General features: G+C 45.8%; 2 protein-coding genes across 5 annotated transcripts; one reads left to right on the top strand and one right to left on the bottom strand.

The window, feature by feature from the left end:
- Positions 1–417: 417 nt before the first annotated feature.
- LOC120683864 (peroxisomal (S)-2-hydroxy-acid oxidase GLO3) lies at positions 418–4,179 on the bottom strand. The gene is made up of 12 exons (XM_039965965.1): positions 4,070–4,179; positions 3,442–3,585; positions 2,474–2,598; positions 2,348–2,394; positions 2,180–2,257; positions 1,965–2,089; positions 1,796–1,862; positions 1,647–1,709; positions 1,452–1,521; positions 1,253–1,353; positions 975–1,079; positions 418–863 (listed from the first exon to the last, which is right to left on the bottom strand). Exons 2-12 carry the CDS (start codon positions 3,579–3,581, stop codon positions 681–683), a joined length of 1,104 nt encoding a protein of 367 aa, XP_039821899.1. The 5' UTR covers positions 3,582–3,585; positions 4,070–4,179; the 3' UTR covers positions 418–680.
- Positions 4,180–4,817: 638 nt separating this feature from the next.
- LOC120683098 (FBD-associated F-box protein At2g26860-like) lies at positions 4,818–9,546 on the top strand. 4 transcript variants are annotated; one of them, XM_039965115.1, is made up of 7 exons: positions 4,818–5,244; positions 6,370–6,454; positions 6,605–6,670; positions 7,351–8,295; positions 8,441–8,626; positions 8,750–9,083; positions 9,164–9,544. In XM_039965115.1, the coding sequence occupies exons 4-6, from the start codon at positions 7,363–7,365 to the stop codon at positions 9,053–9,055; spliced, it is 1,425 nt and encodes a 474-aa protein (XP_039821049.1). In that variant the 5' UTR covers positions 4,818–5,244; positions 6,370–6,454; positions 6,605–6,670; positions 7,351–7,362; the 3' UTR covers positions 9,056–9,083; positions 9,164–9,544. The 4 variants fall into 4 exon arrangements, with proteins under 4 accessions (XP_039821049.1, XP_039821048.1, XP_039821047.1 ...); XM_039965114.1 differs by having other exon boundaries at positions 4,819–5,244; positions 6,396–6,454; positions 8,750–9,546; XM_039965113.1 differs by having other exon boundaries at positions 4,819–5,244; positions 8,750–9,546.
- Positions 9,547–12,585: the final 3,039 nt, after the last annotated feature.

The following is a 12,585-nucleotide window of genomic DNA, read 5'->3' as shown; positions in this document are numbered from 1 at the left end:
TCTCTCAAACTAGAAACTGATTCGACCTTTATTCAGCAGCTGCAAACAGCCTTTAGTTCCTTGCCGGCCCACTACCCACTGCGACAAATCGGATGATGTTGTAGAAATGGTGATCGCTATGTACAACCAAGGCAACGGCTGGCTGTGAACGACCGATGATTGCGGTGGTGGTGGCGGATGGGGGAAAGAATGGAACTGAGGCAGCCGAGCCGTGTGCCCGTGTCCTTGCGCTGCGCGGCAATACGCTAGGAGGCCGAACCGCCCAGGAGCATCGGATCCTACGGGCTGATGCGTGGCGTGAATCGAAAGCAGGACTGTACCAGTTGGGCTGCACCATTTTTTTTTTTTGCAGTTGGGCTGCACCAATTTTTTTTCGGTTTTCCTAGGCCAGTTTGTTACACCTAACAAGGCCCAAACTTCATGAACTCCTTTTCCATTGGCACAAACCCAGAATCAATCACCTATATCAACACTGCCAACTCAGCATCGCTGCAAAACGTCACGAACAGGCGCACACACACGTACGCAGCCACCTATTTGCCTGACATCACATGGAAGGCACAATAGCGCTACAAAGCTTGCAGTATCTCGAATCGGCTAATTGACGTACACACAACTTCAGGGAACAGTTCCAACGATCGATCATCAAATCAGGGCTGAGCTGAACTGCCGCGCACGCTCTACAGCCGCGAGCGGCCGATCCGGTCGCCGTCGGTGATGACGTGGGCGCGGGTGATCTCCCTCAGCGACGTGCAGCCGCTGAGCGCCATGGTGAGCTCCAGCTCATCCCTCAGCATCTGCAGCACCTTCCGCACGCCGGCCTCGCCGTCCACCGCCAGCGAGAACAGCACCGGCCGCCCGATCTGCAGCACGAAGCAGCGGCGTCAGATGCCAGGCTGAAATACTCTGCATTGCGAGATCAGATGCTTGCAAGTTGCAACAGTGCTAGCAGTGGGTCATGCATGTGAGCTTACGAACACTCCTGAAGCTCCCAGCGCCAGGGCCTTGAACACGTCCGTGCCACGGCGGACGCCGCCGTCAAGGAACACCGGCAGCCGGCCCTTTGCCTCCCTGACGACCTGAACTCGCATGACAGTTTTCGTCAGAATCTCAGTAGTCATTGAGGATGGAAATTAAGAAAGTTTTCAGTCGACTTTGTATGAAGGATCTGTTATTATTCACAGTAAATCTCTCTGTACATTTCTCAAACGTAATTTCTGAAGCTTTGAATAGAGGAAATTGGTTAGCGTACCTCTTCCAGGCAGCTGATAGTCGCAGGAACATAATCTAGCTGGCGTGCGCCGTGATTGGACACGATGATTCCAGCAGCACCATGTTCGATTGCAAGTCTAGCTGCATTGCATACATGTTCGTGTTATTACAAGGTATAACAATAGCTGATGTCAAAGTGGAGCTGCATCTCAGAAGTGAAATCTGAACTGAACACTTACTGTCTTCTGCAGTCACGACTCCTTTCACTAGGATCGGCAACGAGGTAATTGTCTGTAGCCACTTGACGTCCTGCATTGTGCATCACTAATTATCAGAGTTTTATTGCCACACAGAACACTGAAATATATTTAGAGTAAAAGTAAGATTGTTTCTTGTATGAAACTAAGGAAACTATCAGAGTGTACGAATAATACCTTCCAGGAAAGGGTGCGGTCCACTTGACCAGCAACATACGAAGCAAGGCCAGAATCATTTGTCTGATACATCACAAAATATTTGGTAAGAAGACTTGAACAAATATATACATTTTTGCAGTTTATGTCAAGCTCAGTTTTCAGGTGACCTTGTCCATCGTGCCAAGATCCAGGTCTTCGAAATTTTTCAACACCAGATGTGGAGGTAAGGTGAATCTGCATGTTTTCAGATTACATATGCCGTTTGGAAAACACCGAATGGAAACAATCAAAATTTTCATCCATACAACATGCTGGGTTCAGTTGTTATATTAGTACCTATTTTTAATATCAGCTTCTCTGCGGCCAAGCCTTGGAGTGTCAACAGTGAGTGCAATAGCCTTAAAGCCAGCCATTTCAGCCCTTTTCACGAGTTGCCGCACTATATTCCTGTCCTTGTAGACCTGATGGAGACGATGATACATGCTAAGGTCAGTCTGATGAACCCAACACAAGCAATGCTTCTTGTAAGTTCATGCAGATAAAAAACATACATAAAGCTGGAAGAAACGTATTCCTGGCCCAACCGAGTTAACCTCTTCAACGCTAGAAGTAGACCATGAGGACAATGTCTGGAAAAACATAAAGAACAAATGATCAGCGCAACGGCTTAGTGTTTGGGTGATAACAGAGGTGTCTCAAGCAGTTGTGGTCTTTCAAACCATTATTGTTCCTGCAGAGGCTGCTGCTCTTGCAGTAGCAAGCTCTCCTGCATTCCAGATAATTTCTCCATGAGAATTTTTCTTTGGAAATGAGTAGAAAACTGAAATTGAACATTTTGTCTGGACCTTCAGGATGAGCCATTTTCTGCATGGCTGAGGGAGCAATCATGATAGGCATAGAAATGTTGAAACCCAAGATATTTGTGGCCATGTCAATATGGGAGACGTCGATCAGTATGCGTGGTCGAAACCTATAATCATTTTCCATGGAAAAGATAGCTTGAGGTTCTTCGAGAAGAAAATACAGATTAAAGGTGTGGACTGTAGGCAAAATACAGATTAAATTGTCCCGTATAGTATTTCCTTTTCTCAAGTTCAACTATTAGCAGTTTTTTAAAGGTGTGGACTGTAGGCAAAAACTGTTGATCTTTGTCAATGCCTGTTTTGTAGATAATTAATCTCTAATATTATTTCTCAAATCCTTTTTTTTAATTCTCCAGCATCATTGGCACAAAACACATTCAAAGTTCAGTCATATCAGCAAAGAGCTGAAGCCCATGGTGAATATATTTGGACGTATACATGCATTACTGATGTCATGTGTCTTATCTGGGTGTACCTAATGAAGTTGCCATCTTCTTTTGACCATCCAGACCACAAGACTCATCTGATCTCTTGTCCTCTACTCAACGTGATTGGTCCACTTTTGCTACATTTACTTATACTAATGAAAGACAAGTTTATCCCCTTGGACTAAAAAATTGGACAAAGTTGCCTTAGACTAATTGTTGTCATGGAGCTGTGCGTTTTCCACAATGGCTGGAGGCACCTCTGTGCCGTCTCCTATCCTTTCTCCAAGATCATTTAGACCTATACATGGTTGTCAACTCAAATGACAGTTTCTATCAGATATCAAAAGTATATGCCACCGCCGTATACTTCTTCAGAACGTTTTCCATAAAGTTCCTTACTTTTGATAAATTATATTAGCTAGTGATGTGAATAAAACAAGAACAGTTGAACCTGCAGTGTGCTACCAAGCGAATACAGCTAAGAGTCTAAGGCCAGCTATTTTGGAGGGTAGCTTAGCTTACAGAATTCTGGAGAAGGCCTCCCTGTTCTCCTTGAGAGTCCACTGATCTTCTGCACCGGAGGCGTAGTAGTCGTACACCATCTTCGGCAGCTTCTCTTTTGCGAGCTTCTCATACTCGGTGACATTTGTGATCAACTCCATCTCTCTGCCCAAACAATTGTCGCAGTAAGCTCTAGTTCATCGACAGTACAAACAATTTCTGATCTGCAAACGGCACACACACTCCCCTCCCCATCATCAAAACCATGTGATGCTCATAGGAGACTGATGATGAAAAATGGCAAGAAAAGATGGGATTGCCGTATAGTTCAACACAGAGAAATCAAGAAAGAACAAGATTTAAACATGGACAAAGTTATAAGACCCCTGAATGATCCATGGACTCAATAGTTCTTTCCAGCCTAGCAGCATCTCAAAATACATCAGTAATCAGCACTGCAACGACGCAAATCGATCCAAGTGATTTCAACAACCGGAGGAGGAATCGAGGAAGGATCAGCCCATATCCTCGCACAAAATTACACGCCGACAGGAAACGCATAAAAGAACAGGATCCAACCGGTCGGGAGAAAGAAGCCGAACGAAATGATCAGATGCGAAGATTTCAGGGGAGGATCGGAAGAACTCACTAAGCGCAAGGGAAGCCGAAGCGGTGGAGGCTGCGACGGCTGCCCGTGTGCCTCGGAGACTCGGAGTGGTGGATTCGAGCACGGGTCCCGTGTTGTGGCCGTGCGGCCTTGTGGGTATTTAAACCCTGGAGTCTCAGATGGTCCGGTGCGGTGGTCACTGGTATGCGCCCGTGAACCCCGAGATGAGTCCGCGCCGGATGCCATGTAAGCATTGCTGAATGAACAACTAGACCAGCGATTCAGAGAAAGGTTCAAACTTCAAACCAGTGCGTGATACGGTAGCATGTTGTTTTCTGTCCCTGCACTGCAAATTTTTTTTGCTCGCTGGTTGCAATATCGCTCGAAATCCGATACGCAAATGGATGCAGAAGAGGACGAGTTTTGAGTTCAGCGCTAAGCGCTTGTATCTGCCGCATAAAACACCCTCAGATAGTCAGATTCCTGCCATTTGCATTATCAGTGTGCCACTTCTGCTAATTATTCATGAACGGACACAATTCTTCTCTGCAACATCCAAAGCGCAGGCATGCATGGAATCTTATTTCCAGTCCAAAGTACTGCTCCGTATCACACAAAAGCATTTCAATTTGTGGACGCAAACTGTGGTGTGGTGTCTCGAGTCTCAACTGGACAGGCTGATGACCAGCCACAACCAGCCACGGGCCAGAACTGAGATTGGAGTTTTCTTAACTCCTCACGGTTGGATACGAATTGAACGGCTCAGATGCGTGACTGAAGAGACAAGTCGATTCCCCGTCCCGATCCGCTGACCCCGAGCCCACGCCTCCCCGACGGTTCCGCCCCCTCCGCTCCTCTCCGTACGCCGCCGCCACTGCGGACGACGTCGCCACGCCGCCCTCACCACCTCGCCGCCGCTGCGCGTCCCAGCCGCGCCTCCCCGCCGGCCCTCACCGCCGCCGGGCTCCCCGTCCCTCCGCCGCCGCTGCGGACGGCGTCGCCGCGCCGCCCTCCCCACCGCGACGCTGCTGCGCGTCCCAGCCGTGCCTCCCCGCCGACTTCCCGCAGGCCCTCACCGCCTCCGCTGCGGACGTCGTCGCCGCGCCGCCCTCACCACCGCGACTCCCCACGGCGCCTCCGCGGAACCTGAGCGAATCGCGCAAATTTGGTTCTCTCTGCTCTTGGGGAGTACGAACAAAGGAATCGGAAGCTTCCAGGTACCAATCCGACTGGATGCTTCGTGTAGCAATTAGCATCTCGCTTTGCTGTTACTTTTTGATAAGCAATCTGCATTGCAATTTCACAAGTTGTTGTAATATTTAATTGCACATTTGCTGTCTATCTGAAATGACTATTCGTTGCCATTTTTTAGTTCTACTCATGTAAAAAAAAAGGTTTAAATGCAAGATTGTTGTTCCCGTACCAACGTTTAGTATAGGAAACTTCATTAGTGCACATAAGTAGTTTAGTATGTAGTATTAAATCTACTGCCTTTCTAGATTTTGTAGCAGATAATTGCACTGATTACCACATGTTACAGCACAGAGTGATAATATGATTGCCTTCTCTCTTCCAACAGCCATTCAATTTTCTACAAAAAAAAAAGAAAAAAAAAAGAAGATGGACCCGAATTTGGCTTTGTCATCCTATAGCTGTTAATCACCCAATCAGGCCTTAACATAAAGTATTTGATTTGGGTAAAATCTTTTTTTCACTTCTTGCTAGGGTTTGATCTTGGTAAAATCAGTTGAGTACTGCCTAAGTTAGTCTGACTGATGTAGGAATCCTTGTGATATTTGACACTGCAAGTTTCAACTTATCTACAGGGGCATGGCTTGGATCACATGTGAAAAATCTGGCTTCATAGGGTGTGCCACTATTTTTGTTGGTTTTAGTTTTGCTGAATACTAAACTAACTTCGTACTGCTAGATAAGCCAAATTGGTAAACTGGAATTTCATTGTTTGGCTGTTGAATGGAACTGAATTATTGGTTACAGTTGCACCTCGTTTTACCCAGCATGGATATTATGGTAGTGAACTAACTATTGAACTTAAGGGCAATGAGCCCAAACTGTTTATTCCTGTGGTTTTATGCTACATATTTTAATCAGAATTAACTCTGTAGCGATACGGAAAAGCCATGTAATTGAACCTCTACTGTATTCTTAGATGGGTCATTTTCCCCTCATCTATAATGATTGATGTGTAGTTATTGACTAATTATTTCTTCTCACCATGATTTCAGATTGTTGCTGTGATCCTTATCCATTAGTTGTAATGCTAATCTGTATATTTTTGAATTTGCTGGTTGCATAAATATTAACTGATATTTTCTATGCAGATCTGTGATGTTGTTGCTGGGGCCAGCTTGCTTAATACAACTCTTGTGAACCCAACAATTCATCTGAATAGTGGCATGATTCTAGGTAACTAATTGTATATTATCACTTTACATCACTTTATTTGATATGCTGATTTGTCCAGTATATGTGTTGCCAAAAGAAGGGATCTCTACTGTCCATTCTCTGGTGTTGATCACTCTCTCACGTCTTATTTCTTTTGTTTCCACTGACCAGGCTGAGGACTTTGAGGATAAGAGATTACTGGCCAAGCTTATAGTTCTGTGAGTGGTCTGCTAAAAGGTATGTGATGCCCTTTCTTCTCTGCTTCTACCACTGCACCATTAGAAATCAATTCTCCAAAAGTGTCTCCGTGATGTTATATTGAACTATCATGTTTGATTGGAGCTAACTTGGCCGTTGGTAATCTTTGTACTATCATTGTTTCTACCATATATGTATTTGGCAATATTGAACTCTAATCGAAAAGGGTGACAGTTTCAGACCATGTGTTCAACATCTTTTCATTGCCTGTCCTCTGTGATGCATCAACAGACCTTGACTCTCTGTAATTTATCCACTTATTAATTAGTAAAAGAATGGTTTACACAGCTAATGATACTGTCATTTGATCTGTTACAAGTTGTTCTTAGGGCTCTGAAAGTCTGTATCATTGTTTACCTCTCCTAGCATTTCCTGTTACATCTCACTACACTGTTCGATTAAAATATGTTTTTTTTAAAAAAATTTGTGGTAATAGCAGCTGCTGCGTAACTTAAACAACATGGACTAATGATACAAGGTCACTTTCTAGTAATCTTCATGACATGATGTTTGGGGTTGCATACATCAAGTTGGCTCAGGACTAATCCACTTATTAATTAGTAAAAGATTGGTTTACACAGCTAATGATAAAGACATTTGATCTGTTACAAGTTGCATCAGATAATTTTCTCACCCTTCACGCTCATTTTTTTTCACAGCAAAGCGGGACAATGCAGCTCAGGTCCGGGCGGCGCTTAGTGTACCCACCGCCGGCGCCGAAGCAGCAAGGAGGTGACCATCGCCGCCGGTCCCAGCAAAGCTCAGAGGACAGGATCAGCAGCCTGCCTGAGGACCTGCTCCTTGAGATTCTCATCCGTCTCAGGTCCGTCGCTGATGCTGCGTGTGCTGGAGCAGTATCCCGCCGCTGGCGCGGCCTCTGGACTGAGCTTCCCGAGCTCACGTTCTTGTCCGACCAACCCCTCTCTGTCCAGTCGACGCTTACCAGGATCACCCGTCCATCACTGGACCTCCTCAACATCTATCTGTGGTCAAACTGGGATGAAGACTGGGATGGACAGGTATCCTTGCTTCTCCACGGCGCCGCACGGCTGTTGCCGAAGAAACTCATCATCACAATAATGTGGCTCCCCGTAGCAGACCCCGTCGTGGATCTTCCTTGCTTCGAGCGCACCTCCTACCTTAGTCTTAATATGATGGGAATCCCAATTATATTGCCACAGTACGGCGAATTCACTGCACTCAAGAGCCTTCACCTGCAATCGTGCTGCATCCACCTTTGCACCCTACTCCACCTCTGCCCGTGCCTGCGCATCCTGAACATCAAGAACTGCAGTGATCTCGGACATGCTGGCATGGTGATTGTTCACTCGACGTCGCTTGAGGAGTTCAGCTTGGAGATAAGTAATCACGACATCTGCTGCATTGACATTGCGGCCCCGGTGCTTAAGGAGGTGACACTGGAGGCCTGTATTGACATAAGCTTCACTTTGTCCTTCTCGGCCCCAGTGGTGAAAAAACTCAGATGGTGTTACACTTATTCGGACGTTTATGTTTGGTTTGACCAAATATGGCGACTCATGAGGATAAAGGAGCGCGAGCTAGATGAATTCCATGTCGTCTCGATGAGCATAGTGACTGAAACTGTGAGCATGCTACTTTGCTATGCTTCTCTTCCAAACTTTTACACCGAAGTTATTAATGTTATCATATGCACCTAAATGGTTTTCTTCATGTGATGACAATTTCCTCTTTTAATAATATTGGGACCCTCACTTTGTTGATATGCAGCCAAATGATGTTCTCTATACAGAATGGAGCATTGGACAAGTGATAGCTCATCTTCCTGTGGCTGCTTTTTCTATTTTAGAGCTGAATCTCGAAACAAAGGAGCATACTTTTGGACCAATGGTGTTGCGTCTGCTTCGAATTCAACCAACTATGAAAAGGCTTAAGGTGGTCCTAGCACGTGGCAAGGTAATCATTCAGTTGTTGATCCTGTACTTATGTATTATGGTTGGTTACTGAATTTAGATAGCAGTGAATTGTCCTGCAATTATGTATTCTGGTTGTTTGATCCTGTACTCCAATTTTCTTTAGGTACGAGTGCCATGCCCAGTAAATTGTCCTTGTGAACATCCTATCAACTGGAGAAGTGAAGATGTCTCTTTGGCTAATCTTGAAGTCGTTGAAATTCGTGGTCTGCAAGGAGAAGATGATGAAGTTGATTTCCTAAAAATCATACTCCGATGTGCAACAGTGCTTCAGAGATTGACAGTGACTATTTCTGATGGTGTCTCACCAAGCAACAATGGCTATGAGAAGATCTGGAGCATTATGAAGGAGTATCCTGATGTGGAATGCCATATTATGGCATCCGGTTCTGAGGGGATTCTTTATCCATGAATAGAAGAATATTTGCAAATGGCAACCGGTGACATCCTTATGCTTCATCAGTTTTTATCTTGCTGATATGTCGGTGTGCACAGTGATGACTCCAGCCTAAAATTTCAGCATAGGGGGGCCAATGAGCGAGCCAACTGTGGTGTGGTGTCTCAAGTCTCAACTGGACAGGCTGATGTGTTGTAGTTGTGTCCTACAACATTAGAGATAGATGGCAGACAGTCCATGAAGTTCTATGCATAGAATTTCTAGTGTAGTTTTCTCTTTATAGGTACAGAACTGTTTTCACCAGCTGGGAAATTTCAGCAACTCTTTGTATCAGCAAGGAAAATTCAGAACTGTTTTCAGAACTGTTTTGCCTCACCAGCTGGGCTTGTCTTAAAACTTAGATGTGTACCCATCAGTTCTGTGCCTGTCAATGAGAATGTTGAAGTATTTGGTCCTTAATCTAGTGTTTCCATTAATAGAACCTGTGGAGGAATGCTTTTGGGATTATGCAGTTGCAGCTTGTGTTAAGGTTCTTTCGCTGCTCCTTGTCACTTGCAGCTCCACAGTTTCGATATTATTGTCATCCTGACTGGTATGAGAATGAGATCGTTGGTTATGAACTGCATTCATATGCGTGGTTTTGTCTGAAAACAGGACATTAGTTATGAAAATGTCTGTATTAATTGGCTTTGTCGAATCTGATGCATCGTTTGTACCAGTCTGAAGAGTCAGTAGACCACAAGAAGAGCAACGTGTTCCACTATGAACTGATAAGATTGTGAGCATGCGTTTATCCAGCTCTAGTGGATCTCGTCTGGAGCTCCATGACATTTCAATAATTAGATTACAATGCAAATAACATTTGGCCTGATCGTCTCTTGACGAGCATGAAGCCACGTCGTAGTACTTAACCACGACCTGTGTTATTTCTGGTTGACCTCAAGGTTGATCTTTTAGCCTAATACGGATACGGAAAAGTAGATGCAATGGGTTTTGAAATTGATTTCTCCATAGTTCCTCTCAATTCCAATGTATAGAATGATTGTTTTTTTATTGGCAGTCAGCTGGTTCAAACCCCACCTTGTCTTGAAATATCAGCCTTTCGCATCTCAATTTGGAGACTGTCAGATGCCGGATTTGATGACGTTATTACCTTAGCCTCCTACCATTTTTCTTACGCAACAAGGTCTGTGTCAAACTGATGGAGCTATCACCACGTCGGAGTGCATGCATTGTTCAGAAATTTGGATGCGGAGAAGCCTACGTTACATCCAATCCAAGTGATAACATATTAAACTATTTCAGCTGTTTGTGTACTAGTTGTGTTTCAAATAGAGAGCTTGACTAAGTAGTGGTTTAATTAAGTTTGATTTCGTTGATTTGTGAGAGGTAGAAACAATGACTTTTTCTCTGTCTGCCGAATGTTTTCTATACATCGTATTGCCACGTAGGCGAAATCACGTGGCAAAATTTGAGTATGTGGCCATATATCTATTGTTTAAACTAGATAAACTTTAGCTGTAGTCTGCAGAGCAGGTTTAAGGCTTGTTCAGCAGAGCACATAGTTTGTCACCTGAGCGGTTTCCGGATTCTGTTTCCACAGCAAAATATGAAAGGCTGAATCCTTTTCAGTACATCAACTCTATATTCACCTTCTAAGAGCATCTCCAAGATGCCCAAAAAGTAGATATCCAAAATGGTGATTTTAGGACTTTGCCAAAAACTATTGGGAGTAAAAAAACTGCCACATCCAACAGTTCCCAAAAGTTTCATCCCAAAATAGATCTCATTGCTACCACATCATCCAAACGTGGGCCCACTACACCAAGCGCCCCTCTTCTGTATCCCGTTGCGAAAGATGAGCTTGAGCACAAGCAACCTATATCCTCACGGATGGCACAAGCAAGACGATTTCCAGAGCTTCTTGGTTTATGTGCCTGTAGAGGCACGAGTTGCTCCCGCTCTCCAACCATGCCCCTCCCCAGCTCATCGATTGCCGCTTCGATTCTATCATCTTCGACTTCCAGTGACCTCTCATGTGAGGAATGTGGAGTACTTACTCCTGGTTGTGATGAGTGAATTGTCAACCGTGCGGTGTGATCGTGTGCTTGGTCTTTGGTTGCAGATACACGGGCGTCGAGTGTCGATAGAGAGCTGCCGTGGAGGTGCTGTGGCCGATGGACCGTGCTGTGGATGGCGGTGAAGGACAGCCGGGACCGGAGCTCGGGTCGGGGGGCAGTTGTGGCGTCCACTCCTAGATCGAGGGCACAAGCACCAGTGGATGGCGGGTTTCTTGGTTTGCGCCACAAAACCAAGCTGGCGGACGGCGGTTGAAGACGCCAAGTCGTGGAGGCACAGGCATCGGTCTTGGGACTGGCGTGGAGGAACGGGCGTCGACGGCGTCTAGGGCCTCGCTGCGAGCGAGGAGGTGACGGGCGGCGTCTAGGGCCGTCAGAAGGCCGAGGCGGGAACGGCGTCCAGGGCCACGGCGTGGAGGCGGGAATCTTCCCGCGCGTGGAGTTTTGGTGGTTTTCTCAAAACCGGCCACCTACCCGGGTTTCGCGGACCCTCCAAAACCGCAGACCGGATCTTCATCTACGTGGCGGCATTGCGGAGAAGGCTTCGATTCGAAGAAAGAACCTCGGCCGTCGGATGAGATCATGTAGATATTTCCGGTTTAGCCCCTACGGGCGTTTTAGTCTCTAGTTTAAGTTTAAGGGTATTTTGGACCCCTGTGTGGGCACCATAAATACCCCCTCACCCCCTCTCCTCTCTCTCTTTTGCCCAGGCGCCCAGAGCCCCTTCTCCCGTCGCCCCTGTCTCCTCCTCTCTTCTTCCTCCCTCTCCTCTCTTAGGGATGGATTTTTGAGACCTTGTATTGAATTTGATTGGGAAAGGAGGCCCTATCCTCCTTGTGCCCTCCGGGGTTTTGATCTTGTGTCAAATTCATGGGTCGTATTCCTCTCGTGTGATGATTTTCGTTTTTGGTTTGACGAGTTTTGGTGCATGTGATTTTGGTGGCTTTCCGAGCTCTTTGTGATGGATCCAAACCGCTTCTATTAGTGCAAGATCACTAGTACTCACGAGTTCCCTCGAATTGACGTTCTTGTGTTTTTGAGAAAACCCCGTTCTTGCTCGGGAATTCCTCGATTTCTCCCAAACCATGGAGTGATTTGTTGATTCTTTCCGTGGACATGTTCACAAGTCCTTTGTGATCATGCCTACAAATTTTAGTGATATTTGGACGTGATTTGGCCTTTCGATCGTTGAGTTCTTCAAGAATTGCGGGCCGGAAAATCCGTTTCTGGGCGCGGACTGAGTTTTGCCTATCACCGGTTAATCCGGCGTATGCCATCGGATCAACCGGTGATCAGGGTTTTCTTCTGACCGCGCGTTAGGGTTTTCAGCCTGTCTGTAGGTTGCACCGGTGCATTCTCTCTCTTGTGCATCGGATCAACCGGTGATACTGAGTTAGTGCTTCTCTGATTGCTGTTTGACTCGTTTAACCGACGAGTTCATTTTGCTCCTCACTGGTTTAACCGCGA

Source organism: Panicum virgatum, chromosome 7N (assembly GCF_016808335.1).
Source record: "Panicum virgatum strain AP13 chromosome 7N, P.virgatum_v5, whole genome shotgun sequence".
Lineage (NCBI taxonomy): Eukaryota > Viridiplantae > Streptophyta > Magnoliopsida > Poales > Poaceae > Panicum > Panicum virgatum.
This window is presented reverse-complemented; position numbering and strand designations above follow the sequence as displayed.

Bases quoted from the DNA above. Each gene is read 5' to 3' on its own strand.
- LOC120683098 (XM_039965116.1), top strand. From the start codon at position 7,363: ATGCAGCTCAGGTCCGGGCGGCGCTTAGTGTACCCACCGCCGGCGCCG. The intron at 8,296-8,440 runs GTGAGCATGCTA...GTTGATATGCAG, and splicing joins TGAGCATAGTGACTGAAACT to CCAAATGATGTTCTCTATAC. The intron at 8,627-8,749 runs GTAATCATTCAG...AATTTTCTTTAG, and splicing joins TGGTCCTAGCACGTGGCAAG to GTACGAGTGCCATGCCCAGT.
- LOC120683864 (XM_039965965.1), bottom strand. From the start codon at position 3,581: ATGGAGTTGATCACAAATGTCACCGAGTATGAGAAGCTCGCAAAAGAG. The intron at 1,710-1,795 runs GTCACCTGAAAA...GTGATGTATCAG, and splicing joins ATCTTGGCACGATGGACAAG to ACAAATGATTCTGGCCTTGC. The intron at 1,080-1,252 runs GTACGCTAACCA...ATGCGAGTTCAG, and splicing joins CTATCAGCTGCCTGGAAGAG to GTCGTCAGGGAGGCAAAGGG.